Below are 23154 nucleotides of genomic sequence, written 5' to 3'. Positions count from 1 at the left end.
AAGGCAGCTGGGTTTCAAGACAAGTGTTCCAAGACAATGGAAGTAGAACCTGCAAGTCTCTTACTGTCTGGACCTGGTAACTAGCACAGTATCACTTCTGCCGTATTCTGTTGGTTATGTTATCACACAGCTGGCTCAGATTTAAGGGGAGGGGATCTTTCTGATGGGAGGAATGCCAAAGAATTTGTAGCCATCTTTAATCTACCATTATAAGTCAACATTTTCCAAATTTTCTTTAATGATGTCATGCAGGGGACCCTGCTCGCTGCGTCATGTGTCGTGCAGGGCGGCCTGCAGGGTCTCTGCTCCTGCTCCCCACACAAGAACGCAGGACATGGCCAGGCCAAAAAGGAACACCCAGGGAGCCATAGGTAGGGGAGTCACACCACTATACTCTCGCTGGCGGCTGGGATGGAGACACAGGAACCAGGAGCCACACAATTCTCAACCCTCACTGTGCCGCTTGCAGACTCAGCCACCATCTTCTTGCTAGCCCCCCATTTTCTGCTAGCCTAGCCACGGCAGTTATGTTAGTGCCCAATGGCTCACTGGTTACAGCTGACGGCCAACTAGCCACAGCTGATGGCCATTTGATCACAGTCGATGGCCATTTACTACCTGAGCCAGCACCTTCCTATGTGAGGCCAAGAGCCTGGAAACTGCTTTTTGGGACTCCGTCCCCACAAATGAGTATTATTACAAGTAGGTCCATGTGAAATACCTTTAAAATGCTTTTAGTTAAAAATTTGAGAACCCCAATATAAACTGTCAGATAATCCATAAAACTACTTAAAATAGCAAATTTCTCTTCTCTTTGCCCTCAAAGCTCCTTCCCACCTATATACCTCTAGACACACACACATGCACATACGTGAAATCGCCCATCTTTATGTACTTTGCCCCTGGTCTGGTCTGCTCTCAATTCTTTGGTGAGGATATTAAATACAAATTAGAGCACGGGTTATGGTGGTTTGTGGTATGCCACACGGACACTTTTCAAAAGGTTTCTGTTAACAACCCTCCATTTCCTGATCTCCTCATACACAAGGAGACTGATGAATGAAGCTCACAACCTCCAAAGGGTGACTGACTAGGCTGTACTTGTATATCCCAGCAGGCACCTCATTGCCCACCCTTTCTCTTACCATATGACTCGGTGGTTATTAAACAGTGAAGTACTCAGTTGCTTGAAATAGTCATATTGATTCTTAAAAAGTTTTTCTCAAGTCTCATATTCACTCTTAGATCACATAAAGAAGTACTTATGTGAGCTTCATGTAATCAGGAAGCTAATCTCTTTAGTATTTGATTGGACAGAAGGCTAGTAGCCTTTCAAAGAATAAATATTAAGGTCTGACTACAAAGCAGTAAGATTTAACTGCCTAAGATTAAATGGGAACCAGTGTATTAGAGGTTTTAGTTCAGTTTGTTCTATTTGGTATTTTGTGTGTATGTGTGACTGTGTGTGAGAGTTACGTTCCGGTTTTCAAGTCTGAATGGCCCAATTTTATACAGTCCTCTTGGGAGATGACAGAGCTGCTAGCAACACCCAATAGCCCAGAATTTTAACTAATGCTGTGGATCCTCTCTACAAAAGAATGTACATGAGCACAAGTGAAGTATGCTGTATACTTTGAGGGGGTTCAGAGACACACTGCCAAGGTTAAGAAACCCCATGCTGGAGATACCTCAGGTCTTTGGTGACTCAGGACAGGTGAGTGCCTGAGGATGTCACGGAGACTTAGGGCTTATTGGGCCATGCCAGGAACACGGACAACTGTTTACAATCCTTCTTCTTCCTTGAGCCATTACAACAGTTACTTGTGAATAAGTCCCAACAGAGAAAGGCAAAGCAGCCTGGATACAGACCAAGCTTTGGTATTAACGATCCCCCTTCCCATCTGTGAGGCAGAAACACTTCTCACACTTCACGCTCTTCCCATCTCTTCCTCACCCTTCCCTGTTTCCCTCCTTTCCGTTACCAAATATTTCACGAGTACATTTTAAACCCCTATCTCAGAGGTAGGGACTAGGAATACACAATTGAATAAAAATATGGCTCCTCTCATTCATTAAACAAATTCATTGAATATTCCTAGAATGCAATATGCTTTAGTTTTTACAGTCTGTGTCCCAGTGGGGGAAACACACGCACAGGCCCAGAAGCCATGCACATGGACACACACTTCTTTTATGCAACGTAAAAGAAGGCTGTAGTGGAGAGATATATATGCACCTATGGGGGAAAAGGAGGAGGGCAACCAATTGTCTGCCAGGGTGCGTCGGGGAAGGTTAATTGAGCCCCATATTCAAAAACAAATAGGCAGACAAGGAAGGAAGAAGGGACAGCATGCGCAAAGGCATTCAGGCGCCAAAGAACATGGTACTTTCCAGGTTCAGTGTGCCTGGACCTCAGAAGTATGTGCAAGATCAGTGAGAGTTAAAGCAAGAAGGACAGGGGGAGGCCAAATCCTGGGTGTCCTAAGTGCCACACACGTACACACCCACAAAACGGGTTAGAACCACTGACACGTAACTTCTGAGAGGCTCTAAGCAGAGGAATGAAATGGCAGTTTTTGGTTTCAGAAAGCTAACTCTGACAGCAGAATAAAATATGGATTAGATGAGGACCAAATGAAAAACAGGGTGATTACTTGAGACGGAGGCTCCTGAGAGGTCCTGGGAAGGATAAAAGAGGGCCTAAATTCTAGCAAGGGCAGCAGGGAAGGAAATGAAGGTCAAGGATGAGATTCAGAAGAGAGCATGGATAGAAATTGGCAAGTGATGAAATGAAGGAGAGTCGGGGTAGGGGAGGAGTCGTTATTATGACTTCCAGGTGCCATATTTGAGACGATAGAAATGAAGGGGACCAAGATAGGACACACAAGGTTGGTGGGGTAGGATCATGAGTCCTGAGGGCCTGTGGAGATGTCCGTCCTGGTGATGGGACTATGGGTCAAAGGAGTGCCCTCTATTGGTTCTGTCCTGGTTTTAAGGTCCGCACTCACCAAAACAGAGATTGAAATACTTATAGTTTGCCAATCTCGTGTGAAAAAAAATAATTTTTTATAAAATTCTCTCAAGTGAGCTAGATCAGGTCAAGCATGAAAAGAGCCACTTGTGTTGTGGGTAACAATGAGAAAATCATCTTCGTGCTCTGTTTGCCTTTCTCTCGCCTTACATCATAGCACACTCCGTCCGCCAAGACCACTATGATCAAGGTTTTTTTCCTCCCTCCAACCCGCCTTTGCAACTTTTGGCTGTGTAAGACGAATACTTCCATATGGTGCAATGCTTATGCTAAGACAGGAAAAAACATAAGATGCTTTCAGTAAATTTTATCCAAGAAGTAATAAATTTACAAATCCTCAACAGCTGGAACAAAATATTGGTCTGAAATTGATTTTGGATGAAGGTATTTCAACAGGAATAGAAAACTTGGGGCAGTTTATTAATTACTAATATTTAGAGATCTTGGGTATCTTCATCTAGCCTTCTTTAATGTACTCTCACACAGATTTGCTGTCTTGAACCTCTTTTGTCTCATCTGTAAAATGAGTTTAACTATTTTACCTACTCATGGGGTTTTTGTGAGGAATAAATGAGTGAGCAGGCAAAGAGCTTAGAATAGTCATCATGAGATAGCGGGCACTCAGCAAATGTTATTTCCTCCTCTGATTACCTATTATCTATAAACTAAGTGACAACAAAGGAAGGAGAATAGGATGAAGATGGAAGTTGCAGGGGAAAAGGACAGAATAGTTTACAAGAGAGAAGGTTTTTAGGTTTTATCTACAGTAGAATGCCCACTTCAGAACTGTAGAGGTAAGAAAACTGTATGAGCATGAGTGGTTGTTAAGAAACATTTTGGTACAAAGAGGGGGTAGGGTGAAGCCTGTAGAACCAGGAGCTTTCTGACATACATTTTGGATCATCAGTCACTTTTATAATTATTTAATTCACTAGAGCAAATGAGAGCAGGAAGGCAGAAGGCAAAGGTATTAAAAAACAAATCGTCTAGTGAGAACTATTTGACATGCAAAAGCTACCCTAAGTCTGTGTGAAATCACTCCATAGAATTTTATTCTATTGACTCATTATTACTTTGGACAAACTGCCAACTTTTGTTTTAGTTTTCTAGTCACAAAAGCACAAGGATCTTTTAGAACGATTCTTATGTCTTCTACTGATATAGCTCTTACATTTATAAAACACTTCTATAACTAATTCAATACCGATCAAAATCAAGCAAAGGAGGTATCATTAGCTCTATTTTAAAACAGGAAACACTGAGTGTAGATATACTGTATGCCTGGTACTATACTAAACAGCCTACAAGGACTGTCTCATCTAATCCTTTTGACAAACCTACAAGGGTGGTACAATTATTATCTGAGGCTAGAAGAGAAATTGAACAACTCTCCCAAGGTCGACCCCGACAGTAAAGAGCAGAGCTGGGATTTGAACCCACATGGGTCTGACTTCAACCCCCAACCACTGTATTCTGCTGTTGAAGGATCATCAGATATATTTTCTTTCCTAGTATGGCAATGCTTTTAGTTTCAACTCTGCCTAATTATTTACAGTCATGTAAACAACCGTTGTGATATTATACAGAAATATTAAACTTTTTGATGTCGATTTGTACATTACGCTCCTGGAATTGCTCAAGACAGATGTGTATCTCTGTGTACATTCCCTTCCTCCAAGGTTAGGAGAATCTGCACAGGACCGATAATTGCTGAATAAAGTTTCCAAATACCTAAAGTACTTCGTAATAGGCTAAGAATCTGTTTCTTATTTACTTATAATATAGTTTAATAGCTGTAGATAAGAAAATGTAAGCACAATATTAGGGAAGGGTAGCTACCAATATTTGAATAGTTCAATAATGCAAAGGACAAAAATCTATTCATAAAAATGTTTTTTTTATTTCATTACAAAAACAAACTGTCCAATATCCCTCCCCCTTCATGCAAATAGCTCTGATATGAGATTCTTCAAATTTTACGTTTTTTCCATTCTGGCTCATTCTTTGCTTCCTCATCATCAGATTCAACTTGTGCAAACATGGCTTGGGGCTGAGTCCTAAAAGAAAGTTAAAGAGAAGAGGAAAAATGTAGTCAGCAAGTGTTTATTAGACTTTCCTACTTTTCATCAAATGGAAGCACATTTGGGAAATCAAGTACACCTCAATTATTAAATATCAATAGTTAAACTTCTGGTAAAGAAAAGGATAATGAAAATTTAATGATGTTCAAGAAAAGAGCCAAGGAGTCTTTTAAAGGTTTCTCTATGTGGTAGACGACGTATGCTGTCTTCCTTAAATAAAGCGAAAACGAATCAACTCCAGTGGAACCTCATACATCCATAACCACCCTCTACCTCAAACTCAAACTAACCAGAACCGTTTAGGACACCAGATAATAGTAACCGAGTGAAAACCTACATGATCTTTACAGCTCTCTGGGCTTTTCCTAGACTTAAGTAGTCCATATATGTGTGATTATGGTGCACATGAATAGGAGAATTTGAGCTAAAACGAGAGGTGTGATAAAAAAATACAGTGAATGTTTAAATTAAAAAAAATTATTAGAGTAAAAGACACATTGCCATTAATCCTCCTCAAAATACTTCCCCTTGCTTCAAACACACTTATCCCATCGTTCTTGCCACTTTCTGAAGCAGTTCTGGAAGTCCTCTTTCATGAGTATCTTTAGTTGTGCTGTCATGGCTTCCTTGATGTCCAGAATGGATTCAAAATGTTTTCCTTTCATAGTCATTTTGACTTTGGGGAAGAGTCAGAAGTCACACTGTGCCAGATCTGGTGAATAAGGTAGATGAGCACACATCGTAATGTTTTTATTTGACAAAAAGTACCGTACCAGAAGCAATGTGTGACACAGGGTGTTGTCATGATGGAGGATGAAGCAAAGACACTCACGAAAGAGGACTTCCAGAACTCCTTCAGAAAGTGGCAAGAATGAAGGGATAAGTGTGTTCGAAGTGAGCGGGAGTATTTTGAGGAGGATTAACAGCAATGTATCTTTGACTGTAATACATTTTTAAAATTTAAACATTCACTGTATTTTGTGATCACACCTTGTAGTTTTCTTACCTAAGGAGTTTACAATAAAAGACAGCATATACAGTAATCTGAGCACTGCCAGCAAAAATACAAAACAACACAAATAAGGGAACATTTCCTCCACCCCAGTATCCAGATCAATGCATGGCAGCGCCAAGCCTTTCGGGCAACATCACGAGCGTCACTGCTATGACACGGGCACGCAGAACATCAAGCAATCTTTGCATTAGGGCTTTCTGTGCTTTGAAAACATACCTGGTTCAGTGACATTCCTCTTTACACCATTCACACAGAAAATAATTCCAAGAAAATGTCAAATGGTTACAATTTATGTCCCTTTTGGTCATGCTACTGCTGATTTCCTTTTAAAAACAGCTCTATCACATTATGAAGAAACACTAAAGCATTATATCTGAACATGATATATTTTAGCTTACATATTCATTTATAATTCAATTCATTATATCAAGGTAATTCCAGAATGATAAATGTAACGTCAACAACAATAATTCATTTAACTTGGCAAGTGAAAACGGGGTTAAAAACTTGTATTACTTCTTGATGCTTCTATATTATCCTGGGGAAGAAGTATAAACCATCCATATCCATGCTGACGGTGTTCTGACACAAGTCATATACTAGAATTCTTCGAGCATAAGTTGGTCACAATTCCTGTCAATCCAGTTACCTCACACATCTACCTAGAGAGCCCAAGCTGTCCCCCACGCAATCCAGTTGGTTAAACTTCTTGTCACTTCAAGATACTGTTATGGCATCTACACACAAGCATAGCTCTAACATTTCCAAAAGCAGCTGCAGATTTCCACAGGTCATGAGTTGCTGAGTTACTAGAAAGCAGGAGCACTGGCTTTCTAACATGCTACAACAGGCAATTGGTGGTCATTACATATTTCATCTCTGGCAAAGATGGTGACCCCTAACGTACGGACAACCACATGCAGGAATAAGTTTGTCTGGTTTTAAAAATTCTTTGCATTACAGATTTCATTTCTAAGAGAAAAAAAAGAATATGGTCTTCTAAAGATATCTGGCAATACTTCATTAGACACTGGCTCATCAATGTTAGTTGCAATGGGACTTTTAAGTACCAAGAAGCTATAGTGCTGCTTTTTGGGATATTAGAAAAGAAAATGAATGACAGATCCCAGGAAGAAACCCTACAGCTTGAAAAGGCTATTTCGTTTATGTAGTTACTCTTTTCCATTCCACCTACTTCCAAAAGTATTTACAGCAGGTTGGTGGCTAACATAGAAGGGCACAGAATCGATGGAACTATTTAACGGGGCAGAAAGGGAGTAATGACTGCAGTGAGGCAGGGGGAATGGTTTGGGGGGATGGAAATACTCTATAATCTTGACTGGAGTGGTGATTACACACATGTATACATTTGTCAAGACTTGAAATGAGTGTTTTTTTGTGTTTTACTGTTTGTAAATTATACCTCAATAAAATTGACTTATGAAAAAAAATCAAAACAAAACAAATGTGTAGAAGGTCAAGAACCAAGGAATGAGAGGGTATGTAACTGAGCATAAAACTTAGCACTGAATTTCCTCGCAGCCAAGGCAAAAGAAAAAGATTAGTTTTTCGAAGGAGATAGCTTTTTTCCCCCTCTAGCATTGTACTCAGCAAAATTCATTGAGTACATTTTTACATCAGGGTCGCTTACATTGTCACTTTCAATTATCAGACCACACAATTTCCATTTCCTCTCTAGGTATTTTAACTTAGAGGATATCAACTTGTTTGGCGGGTGGAATGGTCTTCTTTGCAAAACTCTACAAAATTTATTTTATATTCCACTTTTGAACTAATAACAATGTTGATAGAAAAATCACCATGTTATGTGCATGCGACATCAAATCATACACTTAGCTTTCAAATAGCCATGACCACCCCATTCCCCAACGGCCAAAATCAGGGCATAAAGCAGCGTCCACATTTTTCCAGCAATGCTTGTTTACCACTTGTTCTTTCATTTTGTTGGCCAAGTAGGGAAAAATTGAGGGTAAGAACAAGGCTCCTTTCAACACACGGTGTTGGCAAGGTTGTATATCCGTAGACAGTGAAAGCAGTTACCCTTTTACGTTACACCATATACAAAAATGAACTCAAAATGGATCAAAGATCTAAACCTAAGAGCAAAAACTATAAAACTCTTAGAAGAAAACACAGAGGAAAGCTTTACGACATTGGATTTGACAGTGATTTCTTTGGTATGATATCAAAAGCACAGGCAGTAAAAGAAAAGCAGGTAAATTGGGCTACACCAAAATTAAAAACCTCTGTTCATCAAAGGACACAATCAATAGACTGAAAAGGCAACCTATGGAATGGGAGAAAAGATATGCAAATCATATATCTGATAAGGGATTAATGTACCTAGCATATATTTTAAAAACTCCTACAACTCGACATCAACAACAACAAAAAAACCCAAACAACCCAATAAAAACTGGGCAAAGGACTCAAATAGAAATTTCTCCAAAGAAGACAGGCAAATGTCCAATAAGCACATGAAAAGATGCTCAGCATCACTAATCCTTAGGGAAATGAAGATCAAAACCACAATGAGGACACCTCATACCCATTTGGACGGCCACCATCAATCAAACAAAACCAGAAAATAACAAGTATTGGCCAGGATGTGGAGAAATTGGAACTCTCATGCAGTGTTAGTAGAAATGTAAAATGGTGTAGCTGCTATGGAAAATAGTATGGCAGTTCCTCAAAAAATTAAAAATAGATTTACCATGTGACCTAGCAATTCCACTTTTGGATATATGCCCAAAAGAAGGGTCTTGAAGAGACATTTGTGCACCCATGTTCAGCACAGCATTATTCAGAATAGTCGAAAGGTGGAAGTAATCTAATTGTCTATGGATGGATGAATGGATACACAAAATGTGGCAAATACATACATGGAATATGATCCAGGCTTAAAAGGAAGGAAATACTGACATATGCTACATGGGTAAACTTTGAGGACATGCTACGCGAAATAGGCCAGTCACAAAAAGACAAATGCTGTTTAATTCCACTCATGAGAGGTACCTAGAATAGTCAAATTCCTAAGATAGAAAGTAGAATGGTGGTTGCCAGGGGCTAGGAGAAATGAAGAGTTGGTCAATGGGCATAGGGTTTTAGTTTCACAAGATGAAAAGAGCTCAGGAGATTGGTTGCACAAGAAGTTGAATGGACTTAACACTACCAGAATGTTCACTTAAAAATGCTGTAAAATGATAAATTTTATGTTATGTGTATTTTACCAAAGTTAAAAAAAAAATTAATTAAGAAAACACAAGAACTAGACTCTTGGACTTGGGAATAAGAAATAAGAATCCCCCTTCCTGGGATAAAAAGGAAGCACCTTGGAGAGGGCCTCGGACTCTAACCTGTGGCCGTGGTATATATAGCAGTGCTTCTTAAACCATGTGTGGTACAAGACCAGTCTTTGTATTCTAATTTCCAATCCCTTGCAGACAAATATTACATTTCTAGAAAAATAAAAAGACCATGAAATATGAGTCTAAATTTTTACTAGATTCAATAAGCATATCACATTGCATGAGATTTGCTAAGTACTCTCGATTCTTACCCTTAGCTCGGTGCACTGGTTGCTCTACTCTACTGTGAAGAGCGCCTGCTGGGCAAGCCATCCCTCCCCTCGCTTGGGAAAGGAGTACAGCAGGGCTCTGACAGCAGGCTGTAGAGTAAGAATTTGTCTTCCTAACATAAACTTTTCTACGTGAGGAGCTTCCCCAGCTGCAGGAGAATAGTTCTCCTATCTGGAGAAGTTGGCCCTGTATAACCCTACGGAAGACTTGGTGAAGAATGAAGTCTGAGGCTGCCCACTCACAGGCCCAGCCGTTAAGGGGCGTCTTTAATTCTCAGGAGTTCGACATAGGGAGGCGAAGGGAGCTGTGGGTCACAGAAGGAAGTCTCCCTCACTGCAATCCACCCTGCCCCCCAAACCAACATTCTCACAGCATGGTTCAGAACCTTCTATCAGGGCTGCATGCTGTTTGCTGAATAAAGACAAGGTTCTTCAAGAAAGATGATTTGACTTGAGCACACCGAACACCTCTGTCCAGTCTAGGGAATGTCAGTGTTTTACAAAAGCAAAGTGGGAACTTCAGCTTTCAATCTTGCAGCTATTCTTTGTCAGCAGTTTTTACCTTTGAATGTATTTCCAGCAGTTATTCTTTAGAATTTTTTGGAAATCCATATATGAGGAAGACAAAAAAAAAGATTCAATTCAGGATTATCTGGGGCATTTAAAAGAGATTTCTTTAGTCACCAATTTTCAAGACAACGAGGAAGAGACGATTAGGCAACCTCTAGCAGAGTTAGGAATAGAACCAGGAGATTTCTTCCCTGGTGGATGGCCTAATTTGCCCTCGGCATAGAAAAACTACTATAAAAATAAATCAACAATTTCAAGCAGGAGTAAAATGACAAATGCAAAAAGCTAAAAAGTCAATGGATTTAAAATCACTTAAAAGCTTGTCCAGAAATTCCTGTTTTTAAAATCAATAGGAAGCCAACAAATAAACAACAACAAAAAGCCCTCTGAGTCTCTACTAACATTGTTGCCGGCCACAAAAATGCATTCCTTTCCGGGCTAGTTGAAGAAATGGAATTTGTACACTGCTCTTAACATTGACTCTGCCGCATGCTTCCATGAGGAAGAGTAGAACTAACCAAACCCAAGGGGCACCAAAGGTGACAAGGTGGCAACTCGGGAGATACACAAATAAATAAATAATGCCCAAGAAATATATCCCAAGAAAGCATTTCCATTATCTACCGACCCCCTGTCTTCCATTTATTCAGTTCTTCCAGAATTCTATACCTCCTTTCTCAAGAAGCTGGAAGTTGTCAACCCAAACTTACAGCCTCATGGCAGATTTATCTCAGTTGCCCAAAACACAGCCTATAAAGGGACTGACTTGAAGAAAAAGCAAGCAAGGGGCACATTCCATTCAGCCCACGGTAGAATCACTGTGGGTGCTCAGCAGGTTCGTGGGGATAAAGTAAGTCCCACTGAGAACCAGTCAAGTGCCCACCTTATTGAAATCACTTTATCCAGACTATTTATTTTATTACTGGCTTATGGCCAACACTTACCCATTTCTCTAAGTGTTAACTGGAAATTTAAACATACAGAAGGCTGATGTGAAACTTGTGTTTTCCAGTTTGATTAACTCACTTGGTGAATAGTAAACATTTTTCACTTGACTATATATGTCAACTTGTTTACTAGAGTTACCAAGGAGAGCAGATTAGATATCAACATAGTTATTGCTGCTAACTATTAAATAAACCAATCAGAGGAGAGCTAAGGGTTTTTGTTTTGTTTTGTTTTAGCTTCAGTAAACTCTATATTTGCTAATAGTTATTATTCCCTGAAACAAATATACAAACTTAAGCAAATGCCTTTCTCAAATTTATAAATTCTGATTATCTGATACTTTGTGCTACTTAATTTGTCCTTGGAACATTTTTAAAACTGAATTCTCAAAGTTATTTGTACAGAGTCTATTCCAGCAACTGTGTGCTACAGAAAAATGACGGAAGCCCAAAAAAAATCGAGTCCCACCTTCAGTGTTTCCATGCAGAGGAATTTCGTGTGAACAGTCAGTAATGAATAAAGATTTCCCCTGTAACCTTCTAAAAGGGCATTTTTGGGGTGCACTGTTTACACAAGAGATTCCAAGTATGAGCAGGGCTGTCCTTTCTCTTCTGACTAAGCTCTAACCTAGGCCTTCTACAATTCTTCCGCTCTAGTTCTCAGGCCAGAGAAGTCTCAAAATGTTTTCCGATGCAATGGAAAGTCCACATGTCTAATTCTTTTTAATTATGGATATTCTTCTGATATGATTCATTCAAAAAATATAAAGTGAGCTCCAGGATAATAAAATGAATATGAGGGGAAATCACTTGTAATATTTAGTCATCAGTATGTGAGTATAAACCACAAGCCTTTTTGGCTCAGGGCCCACTGTTTATTATGCAGGAAAACCTCAAAGCCAAAGTCAATTATAGCCATGACTTGACAATCTGACACACTTGTTAGCCCTGTTAGGATGAATACAGTCCAGATGAACTCTGACCCAGTCATCACAATTGCAGAATTATTAAGGCTAAATAAAGGGCTTGACCAAAAGATTCCACTGGAAATGGTCCTTTATTTCTGGTGAAGAGCTAATCAAAAATAATTTATTTATTTATTTATTTTTTTAGATATTAGGGACCCATAAGAAGATGAGAGGTAACAAGATGTTTCTAGATAAGAATGTTCTATTTTCTTCGGGAAATGAGCAATCGTATTTTGGAAAATAGATAAACGTATCTCAGACTCATTAAATAGGGCAAACTAATTCACAATGACATGTCTGAGAGTCCAAAGACTGGTGAGGATGGAGAAAGGGAGATATATGAAACCTGTGGAAACCGGAAACAAAAAAAGGGAGAGAAAGAACCCTCTACAATCACCATTAGCTACCTTATCACCAAGTGGGCAAACAAGTTAGAATGATTAAATCTTTGAAAAGCACACAGACCGAAAGCAGCCCAGATGTCATCAGTGTCCCCTCTAAGCTCACATTTATAAAAATATATAACTGTGTGTGCCACAATTTCTGTTCAAAAACATGTATGAAGCTGGGCATCAGTGTAGCCCTGCTCTCTGACTTCATAAATGGGGAAACAGTCTCCGTGAAGGTAAGAGAATCTCAGAGCAGGAACTAAATCCCAGGGCTTGTGAATCTTAGTCTACTGTTCTGCTGTGCCATGATGTCGCACACAATCTTTCTGTTTCACTATTACTCAATAACTACTTCCAGTTGCTTTGTCATGAGAGGCAGTACACTGGAGTAACTAAAAGCAGAAACTTGACTGAAGCCAGGTCACTGTGTTCAAATCCCAATTCTGCCACCGGCTACCTACGCAGCTTTGGTCAACTTATAAGCCTCAATTTCTCCATCTGTAAATGGGGACAATAATAATACCTCACAGGACTGCTGTGAGGATTAAATGAATAAAACAAAAAGTTTTTAAACAAACCTGGCATGGTGTAATAAAAGTATCGTTATTATAATATACTTTGCTTTGGCTATCAGGTGTTCATCACTCTATATAATAGGTATAAATCTCTAAAAAATTGTACCTTGAACATATTTGATAAAATAATTTATATATTAAATACAATATAAACGTTTTCTTTTTTTAAAAATCCTGAGGGAAATACTCTGTTATGTAATCTGTCTTCAGTATGAATCGCTATAATCAAAATAATTTATTATGAACATTTGAATTTTTTAAGGGCAAATATTTGTGGTCTATTTTAAATAATTACTTTTGTATTATTACCAAACTTTAGTGTGCAGAATAATCACCAGGGGAACTTCTTAAGTTGCTGATTCTCAGACCCACTGTTACAGTCTAATTGAGTAGGTCTGGGGTGGAGCCTAGAAATCTTCATTTTTAACCTTTCTACTACCACCCTTGACTGACAAAGACAGTCCACAAAGCCACTTTGAGAAACACTGGCCTTTACATAGGAATATGGTGGTCAGTGACGATCAGTCACCTTAGTATAACTCAGGAAAAAAGGTCTATTTTTCCCCATGGGTTTATGTCTTTTCTTGACACAAATAAACCTTCAGTCAGTCAAAGAGTGGCCTTTTTAAATATTGCCTCTTAACTCAACATGACTTTAAATGGTGGGAATGATATTTTAATACACACACACACACACACACAGACACACACACATCCACGTATCCTGTATCAGACAAAACATGCACACTGAAAATTAAATTGACTGAACCAGCAATAATGGCAGCTTATCTGGCAAGAAAAGTGACCATGGCTGACAGAGCTGTCAGGCTGTCAGGCCACTGGCCAGGGTCCAGGCTCCCACACACACAGCTCTCCCCGTCTGATGTGTAAGCGAATAGCATTCTGGATCCATATCCTGCCCACTCTCCAGCCAGCTCTTTCCCCCTCCCTCCAGCAATGTCTTTTAACAAGAAATTGTAATAGAATCTGTCCGTGTGTGACTGAACAAGAGTCCTCTGTGATCCTGCTGTGTTTTAAAACTTTCATGGCTATTATATTGCTAGTGCCAAGAATGAAACTTAAACACTCAATTGATAACCGTAAAGTGTTCAAAGACTCTTTCTTATCATCAATGGAGAATAAAGGTGAGTATATGTCATGTACAAGCAGGTAGATTTGTGTAATGTCTAATCGTGCTTTTCTGTGATAAAGCAAGATACAGTAAATCTTCATTTCATCACTGACAGAAGTCAATTGCAGTGAAGAAAAACAACCAGACACACATTCTCAATTACAGTGACCTTTATGAAAAGATCCTTTTAAATATTAGCTTCCCTTCAAACGCTTTGCCACTTGGCAGTAAACAGTATACTCTAGCAGGTGAACACAGGAGAAATAGCACTACATCCTGGCTAAGAAATTACATGCCATAGACAGACAGTGCCATGAACTTAGTTAGCATGCAATAAATGTAAGGTGACAAAATTGGGTGGAAGGAAAGACATGGAAGCAAAATGTAGTGGCAGAATGGTGTATATGAAGAGAGATCACAGTCCTCTGAAAAGCTCATTACATCAGTGATCAGAAGAAATGAAGTTAGTTCTGAAGTCTAGTTCTAGTGGCAATCATTGTTAAGTCTCTAAAGTTTAGCCTCCCCACATGTAAGGTAAAGACATGACAACACCTGCTCCACCCACTCTGCAGAGGTACTATTAAACTAGCATATTAGTCAATCGTAAATATAATTGAATCACCGACAACACAGGAAAATATCATTAGGTAATGGTCACCAATGAACAAAAACAACTTCTTCACCTAATTCTATTTAAAGAAAGTTGAAAATCTGGATGAATGATTTTCTAAGAAAATGTTAATGACCAAGCAGATTCAGAAGAGTCAGAAAATCCAAACAGACTATTTACCAAGAGGGAATGGAAAAGAAAGTGAAAAGGAATTACTGCTCATCCCCACCTCCACAAAAGCACTAGGCTGGGACATTTTCACAGATGAATTGTATCAAATCTTTGCAAGGTAGGTTTAATGAATGATATTCAAAACAGTCTGAGAGTACACATAGGAAAGAAAAGCATACAAACTTTTTGTGAAGCCAGACTAGCACCTATAAAGAATAAACCATAACCATGTGAGGGCCATACAGAAGATGCAAGGATGATTCAAAATTAGAAAATTCAGTCATATAACAACTCATCATATTCATCGATCCCTGTAGAAAAATCCTATGATCACTTCCATAGAAAGACAACAAAGGATTTAATACAATTCAGCATCCGTTCCAGATGAACACGCCTCTGGTTTCTGTATGGTGTTTTCTTTGCATAGGATGTTCTTCCTCGGACATTTGCTCACTCCCTCATTTCATTCAGGTCAAAGATCACTTTAGCAGAGATTCTACCTGATGACCATATCTCAAAGTAGCACCCTTTTCTCCCCCTGGTCACTCCACGTCTCCCACCCTACTTTAGTTTTCTTCTTCATACTTGCTACCATCTAACCATTATAAATTTATTTATTGTCTGTCTACTAGAATATAAGCTCCATAAACACTGCTCTATCCTCACAACTTAGGGATGGTACCTGACACACGGTAGGTGTTCAATGAAACTTTGTGGAATAAATAAATAAAGAGAAGCATTCTTCCTTAACATCTTGCATGTGTGTATTTTTAAAAGTTATCATGCTTTATGGGAAAAACCACTATGCTGAAAATATGAAATTGCTGGTATTTGACTTTTTTCTACCTACAAAAAGGGCAATTACATATGTTTTAACCTAATAGAGTCACTCCTGTTAAAGTTCAAAGTGAGGAAAGGATGTGTACTATCCCTCATACTATTTAATATTATTCTGGTAGTACTAGTCAATATAGGTAGCCAAGAAAAAGAAATAATAGGCATAAAAATTGGACAGGAGGAAGTAAATTTCTCATTATTTGCCTATGATATAATTTTATGCCAGGAAATCCCAAGGAAATTGAGTAAAACATTATTTAAAACAATAGGAAAACACAGTAAAGAGGTGGGTATGAAACAAACACCTAAATATTAATAATACATATGTATATAGACCAAGTAACAGAACAGAGCGCCTAGAAATTGGCTAAAATTCATATGTAAATGCGGTATATATATAATAAAGAAGTCATTTCAATTCAACGAGTAAAATACGAGTATCCAATTAAAAATTATTGCAACAACTGGCTAACGAACTAGAAAAAATTAGACTGCAGCTCCGCTGTGGCAGGCTGAAAAATGGTACCCCACAAAATAGCTACCTTAAATCCCTGGGAACTGTGAAAGTGACCTTATTTGGAACAAAAGTCTTTGTAGATGTGATTAAAGATCTTAAAATGAGGAAATAATCCTGGATTATCTCGTGTGGGCCTTAAATGGTATCACAGGTATCCTACAAGAGAGAAGAGGAGAACGACACAAGGAGAAGGTTATGTGAAGACTGAGCAGACTGGAGTTGTAGCGAAAAGCCAAAGAAGCATACAACTTCCAGAAAATGGAAGAAGCATGGAACAAATTTCCTCCTAGAGCCGCTGTATGGGGTGCAACTCCAGCTGACACCTTAATTTCAGACTTCTGGCTTCCAGACAGTGAGAGAATCAATTTTTGTTTTTTAAGCCACCAAGTTTGTGGCTTTGTTATGGTGGCCACCAGAACTGAATACGCCTACCTCACTCCTTTCACTAAAATAATTCCAGGTGAATCAAAGATTTAACTCTTTAAAAAATATATTAAATAGAAAGAGGGGGTGGGAATTTGAAGAACAACCTTGTGAAGTGAAATAAGTCAGACACAGAAAGACAAATACAGTATGCTCTCTCTCTTATATGTGGGACCTAAATAAATAAATAAATAAATAAATAAATAAATAAATAAATAACCAAGTTCACAGATACAGAGAACAGATTGGTGGTTGCGAGAGAAGGGGTATGGGGTGAGGGAAAAATGGGTGAAGGGGGTGAAAAAGGAAAAAAAAATTATTAAAGACTAATCTTAGTGGAGGCCTCCCTAACTAAAACAAAACCCAAGAAAGAAAAAATGTTTAAAACTGACTATATTAAAATAAAGTTTTTTCCCACATGGGAAAAATGTCACAAAGAAAGTAAAATAAAAATGACTGACTGAGAGAAATATTTGCAATATATGCCATACAAAAGGGTAAGCTCCTTAATCTAAAGAACTCTTACAAATCAGTAAGAAAAATACCAGTTAACCAATAGACAAATGGGCCAAAGACAAAAAGTTCACAGAAAAAAAGGCTTTTAACATATGAAAAAAATGCTTAAAAATGTACATGTAAACTAGAGTGGAATACAAGTTTTCATCTATCAGATTGGCAAAAATAAAAGTAACAAGGGAAGGAGACACTGGTACACTGGGTAAGTTGGTTAAAAATTCTCTTTGGAGGAAAACTGGGCATTTCTATATAAATTTACAATGCAAATACCCTTTGACTTGGTAGTGCTATTTCTAGAAGTTTTGCACATGTGGGCAAATATGTATATATCCAAAGACTTTAATTTCAGTATTGTTTATGAAAGCAAAAGAGAGAAAACACTGCAAATGTCCTTCAATAGGGTGTAATTGTCTTAGAAAAGTATAATATATCTGTCAATGGAAAATATCAAGAAAGTATAAAGAATGAGCCAGATGTGGATATGTCTGGTGGGATCTGGTCCAGTCTCTTAAGTAAAAAACCAACCAATAAACAAACAAACAAAATCAGCTCATGAGATATGCTACATACCTTTTTTTTTAAACAATGAATGTATCTACACACATATCTACTCATTTATAGATGGACTCTCTCTGGCAGGAAATACAAGATCCTGTCAGTAGTGGATATCACTAAGTAGCAAAATGAAGAAACTGGGTGTTAAAGTGAAAGGGAGGCTTCCAAATTTCCATTTTCTACCCTTTAGCAATGCTGGATTTTTTTCCCCCCACTGAGTACATGTACCAAGTCTGACAATTAAGTTCACGAACTTGTTGTAATGATGTTGCTAACCTTTTTTGATATCGGAGGGATTATTCATTATGAATTTGTACCAACTAGATAAAGTTAACCAAGTTTACTATTTGGAAGTGCTGAAAAGGCTGCGTGAAAAAGTTAGACAACCTCAACTTTCTGCCAACAACTCATGGCTCTTGCATCAAGACAATGCACCAGCTCACAGGGCACTGTCTGTGAGGGGGGTTTTAGCCAGTAAATAAATAACTGTATTGGGACACTCTCCCTTCTCACCTGATCTGACCCCCAATGACTTCTTTCTTTACCTGAAGACAAAGGAAATATTGAAAGGAAGACATTTTGATGACATTCAGGACATCAAGGGTAATATGACCACAGCACTGATGGCAATTCCAGAAAAAGAGTTCCAAAATTGCTTTGAAGGGTGGACTAGGCGCTGACGTCGGTGATAGCTTCCCAAAGGGAATACTTCGAAGGTGACCATAGTGATATTCAGCAATGAGGTATGTAGTACTTTTTCTAGGATGAGTTCGCAGACTTAATTGTCTGACCTCATATTACTTAAAATCTCAGACATGAAAATTTCATACTTAGTTTAAGTCTGATCCTCTATCAAAATAATTAGTTGTTAGAAGTTGGAACAATAACCTGGAAATTCTAAAGCCAGATTCCTGACCTGGGTTCTAACAATGACTTGATAACCAGCAGGTTCTAAGTTATCTTCTTCGTGTCTCATTTTCTTCAATAGTAAGTTAGGTCTTTGACATTAGCAAAATTATATGTTGCTAATACCAGTCGATAATCAGCAAACAGTATTATTTCAATAGTTGTGGAGACACCTCAATGATTTACTTCGTGTGTAAACCTATACGCATCTATGTGGAGCAGTTCACTCTGAAAATGATGCTATGTTTAGCAAATTGTAAACCATGGCTCTGTTTATGCTTCTTTCCTCAGCTAATTTTTGGTATGTTTCTAAACAAGTTTTTTGACGTATAATAATAGAAAATAACTACTCCATTAAAAACAGAAGTGTCAACAGAGGCATAATCTATAAGCTTATCTGACTGCCAGGGATGTGGCAATATAGCGTGCACACACACACAAACACAAATTCTATACAAATGAAGGCAAAATGCACACTATTTAGCTGGCCAGCCTTGAGATGACCCTCTTAGCTGTTGTAATATTATCCAACTAGTTGTTCAGAAATGTTCCATCTGTACGGTCCGGTTATGAATACATGTTGTGAGTGGCCGCCATTGACATTACACAGTAAAGTCCACACATATAGCAGAGGATTCAGTGCTTCCCCCAGGTGTCCTCCAATGCCGTTAGCATATTTGTGCGGGTTGCTCTCACTCACAGCAGCAGCACCTCTCTCTCTTTGTCAGAGGGCTGTCGGCTGATAGCTAAAGCCCTGGAGAGCTGGAGTGCCTACCAATGTCTCCCCAATTCCATCTCCAGCCATTACCAATGAGCAACGGTATAAACACTGCAGTTACTGAGCCTCAGACCAGGGTATCCAGGGTTATCCTACAGATGGAAACAAAGTGCACCTTCCTGGGACTCTGCTTAGCACTGTACCCTTGCTTGGCTCCATAACACTTCTCCATTCCCCTGCTGATTTCCTCTGGGAACGCTTTCTAATAAGCCACCTTTACAAGACTTTACTTCAGGGTCTGCTTCAAAGGAAACCAGGCTAAGACAATGTGTTTTTCTCTTATGCAAAGTAGCTTGTAAGGATTAGCAGATAGTGAACTGATAACCATATATCATGTAAGTTGAATTAGTTCATAAGGGATTTTTTCCACATATTAATGTTTTGAAAAGTGATCAGGGTCCATATTTTTAATAATTGAAGAGAAAGTTTTAGCGATACATGAAGACGTCAAGAAACCTGAATACACTTCCAACAATACAAAAATATATACACATGATCAAATTTACTCACTGAGGCATTGTTAGTAATTGCAAAATACTGAGAACAACTTAGATATACACATACATAGGAGAGTAGTTGAATAAACTGTGGTATATCCATACAATGGAGTACTATGCGGCTGTGACAAACAACGAGAATGAGCTCTATGAACTGATGCAGAACATAGCATACTGCTAAGTGAAAAAAAAGCAAAGCCCAAAAGAGTATTTACACCATGCTACCCTTCATGCAAGAAAGAAGGGGATATCAGAAAATACATATCTGCTTATTTGTGCGAAAGAAATACAAGAACGACAAGCCGGAAACTAAAGAGATTGGTTACCTATAGGGAATAAGTGGGGGAAGGTCTGAAATGGGGTTGGGATGTGTTTGGAACAGGGGAGCAGGGATGAAGAGGGAGTGACACTTCTCTGAATATATCTCTTTTAAAGTTCTGACTTCTAGCACTGTGGTAATATTTCATACAGTCTATACACACCCTAAAAAAAATAAATAAATAGAAAACAAACAGAATGTGAGGGAAACACAAAAAAGGAACACTAACATATAAGCCTAACTACATTTCAAATAAATAACAAAACCACACTGACAGTGGAGAATAAAAGATCTAATCTACATAACTTTGGCAAATAGTATCTTGACTAGATACTGGAAGGCTAAAAAAAAAGACAAAAAGAACACAAATGCTGTAATCCAGTTAAAGTGTTTCTCACGGGGTGGGGGGCGTAGCAATTCTGAAATGACTTTATGTGTATACTAGAATCGAACAAATAAATATATTGTAAATAGTGAGCACTGGGTTTCTCACTATTATAGAAAGCAGTTACAATACAGAAAGGGGGACAGGTTAAATGAGCCCTGTAGTACAGAACTGAAATCAGGGGCAGTCATTTATACTCATGGTTTTAAAATATAAACACATATGTGTGTACATGCATAAGTTAGTGTACATACACATATGTCAGTTGAGAGCACCTAGAAGCAATGAAATTTAGTAGGAATGACCACATCTAGCACCAACTTCTTTGTTTCTAAACATCATTCTCGAACCAAAGGAATCAGGGATCCTTGGGAAAGTGGTTGATTCTAGGACTGGGGCAAGAAAAACAAAGATGAGCCTGGTACATCTTGTGGTGCCAGAAAGTAAGGAAGGGTTCAAAAAATATAGTGATGTGTAAGAAGGCAGGAGCCATTCTGAAGGAGATTCTATTGGCCAAAGCTGGAATAATGTGAGTAACAAACTAAATAATTATAGTATTGGATTTTAACCCATAGATTAAAGTAAGTGTTTTTAAAGGCCATACTGATATAAAATATACTTGAAAAATAAATTTGACAAAAAAGGAAGAAGGAACATTTCTTCCTTACAGTAGAATTCCAATTAAAAAATGCAGAGGAAAACAGTGAAACAGAAAATCACCATTAGGCAAGCACCATAGTAACAACCGTTACAAGCAAACATACCGAGGGATGATAAAATTAGAGAGCAAAGTTTAAGGAAAGACAGGATTTGCTTGGTCTTAAAATATCACCCTCCAAGACATTTATTAATTCAGAAATGCAATGACAGTAGCTTTCAAGTGGGGCAACTTGGCAGACACCACCTTAATCAGGTGAGGAAAGTCAGCTCAGCAGTCATAAGACACAGCGACGTGAAGCCCTTGATACGATGCACTAAGGAGGATACATCACTCCTGTGTTATTTTTGCCAAAAATGCATAGTTTCATTTCAATCATGAGAAAATATCACACAAACCCAATCTGAGGGAAAGTATACAACATAACAGACCAATGTTCACTGAAAGCGACAAGGTCATGAAAGACTGAGAAACTGTTATGACTGAAAGAGCGACGAAAGAGCCGAAAGAGACGAAAGAGCAACAACTAAATGCAACTTGGGATTCTGGAAAGGGTCCCCGAATGGAGAAAGGATGTTGGTGGGAAAACTTGGGAAAATCAAATGAGATCTGTAGCTTAGTTAACAGTATTGCATAACTGTTATTTTTGTGTTGTTGCTAATTAATCGTACAAAGGTTATGTGAGATGTTAACATTAGGGGAAGTTGGGTGAAGAGTATACATGAATTCTCTGTACTGTTTTCATTAGTGTAAATGCAGCTAGTTTAGTGTCTTTAAGAAACACTAAATGTTCGTCCATGTTAAGCTATTTAAAGGAATCTGAGCAGGCAGGCTCCACTCTGCCTGTGTAAGTGTTACTTAGATGTAAAGCTCTGCAAATAAAAGTTAGTCCTCAATAACAGATCTACGAACTCCTCCCCTTCATTTGCTTTTAACCGTCCTCAACTAAGACAAAGCATATGGGCAGTGATTTTTTGTTTTGTCTTTTAATCATAGGTAGAATGGGCTTCATATAATTAATGGTTTACACTAGGCTGTCATTCTAATGGAACTGGCATAGTTTAAAAATTCCCCATTGTAGAGTAGTAAGATACAAACAAGTAGGTTTCAGAACTATGGGTACCCAGCCTATTTTTCATGCTCAAGAAGAAAATAAGACATGGAGAAGTTAGATCCTCAAAGCTGCTATTGTTACGTTCTTCCCAATTCATTAAACATAATAACTGTCAAGTTTAAAAGGCTGCTTCCTTACTTGGAATATGCTGGAGAAACCCAGTACGGGTTGTCTTCAGCTGCTTTGGCATGGCGCAAAATGGCCTCCCGGGGATTGCTGTCATCGGTCTTGTCCAAAGCAATGTTCTTCACGATGTATGATGACAGAGTGCCCCCGTGGGTTCCAACCCGGCCGCCACGGCCTGTTTCAAAGGAAAAGCCCCAAATCAGAGATGGCATGCGCGTGACAATATATGAGTATACTGTGTGCACACTGTACTTATCTGACAAGACTGAGAATCCATTCCTCAGTGCTAGCTTCCAAGGCGGCTGGTTAGAGGAATGGCAGAGTGGGGCCAGCGCTTCAGGTATACCCGCTTTTTGTCATTCCCTACAGAATCACCGTCTTGAGCACGCTGGGGCTTCTTCAAACTTGGTTGGAGCACACAAATCTCAAGAGTACT

General features: G+C 38.6%; 1 protein-coding gene across 1 annotated transcript in view; it reads right to left on the bottom strand.

The window, feature by feature from the left end:
• Window positions 1-4933: 4933 nt before the first annotated feature.
• Window positions 4934-23154, bottom strand: part of WDR70 (WD repeat domain 70) — a 248107-nt gene continuing 229886 nt past the window's right edge. The window contains exons 17-18 of the mRNA XM_033110994.1: window positions 22731-22893; window positions 4934-5088 (exon numbers count right to left, since the gene is read on the bottom strand). Coding sequence (XP_032966885.1) covers window positions 5001-5088; window positions 22731-22893 — 251 coding nt within the window. The 3' untranslated portion in view covers window positions 4934-5000. The remainder of the gene's footprint in view (window positions 5089-22730; window positions 22894-23154) is intronic.

This window comes from Rhinolophus ferrumequinum, chromosome 7, assembly GCF_004115265.2.
Source record: "Rhinolophus ferrumequinum isolate MPI-CBG mRhiFer1 chromosome 7, mRhiFer1_v1.p, whole genome shotgun sequence".
Classification (NCBI taxonomy): domain Eukaryota; kingdom Metazoa; phylum Chordata; class Mammalia; order Chiroptera; family Rhinolophidae; genus Rhinolophus; species Rhinolophus ferrumequinum.
The sequence above is the reverse complement of the archived record's forward strand: the minus strand, read 5'-3'. Positions and strand labels throughout refer to the sequence as shown.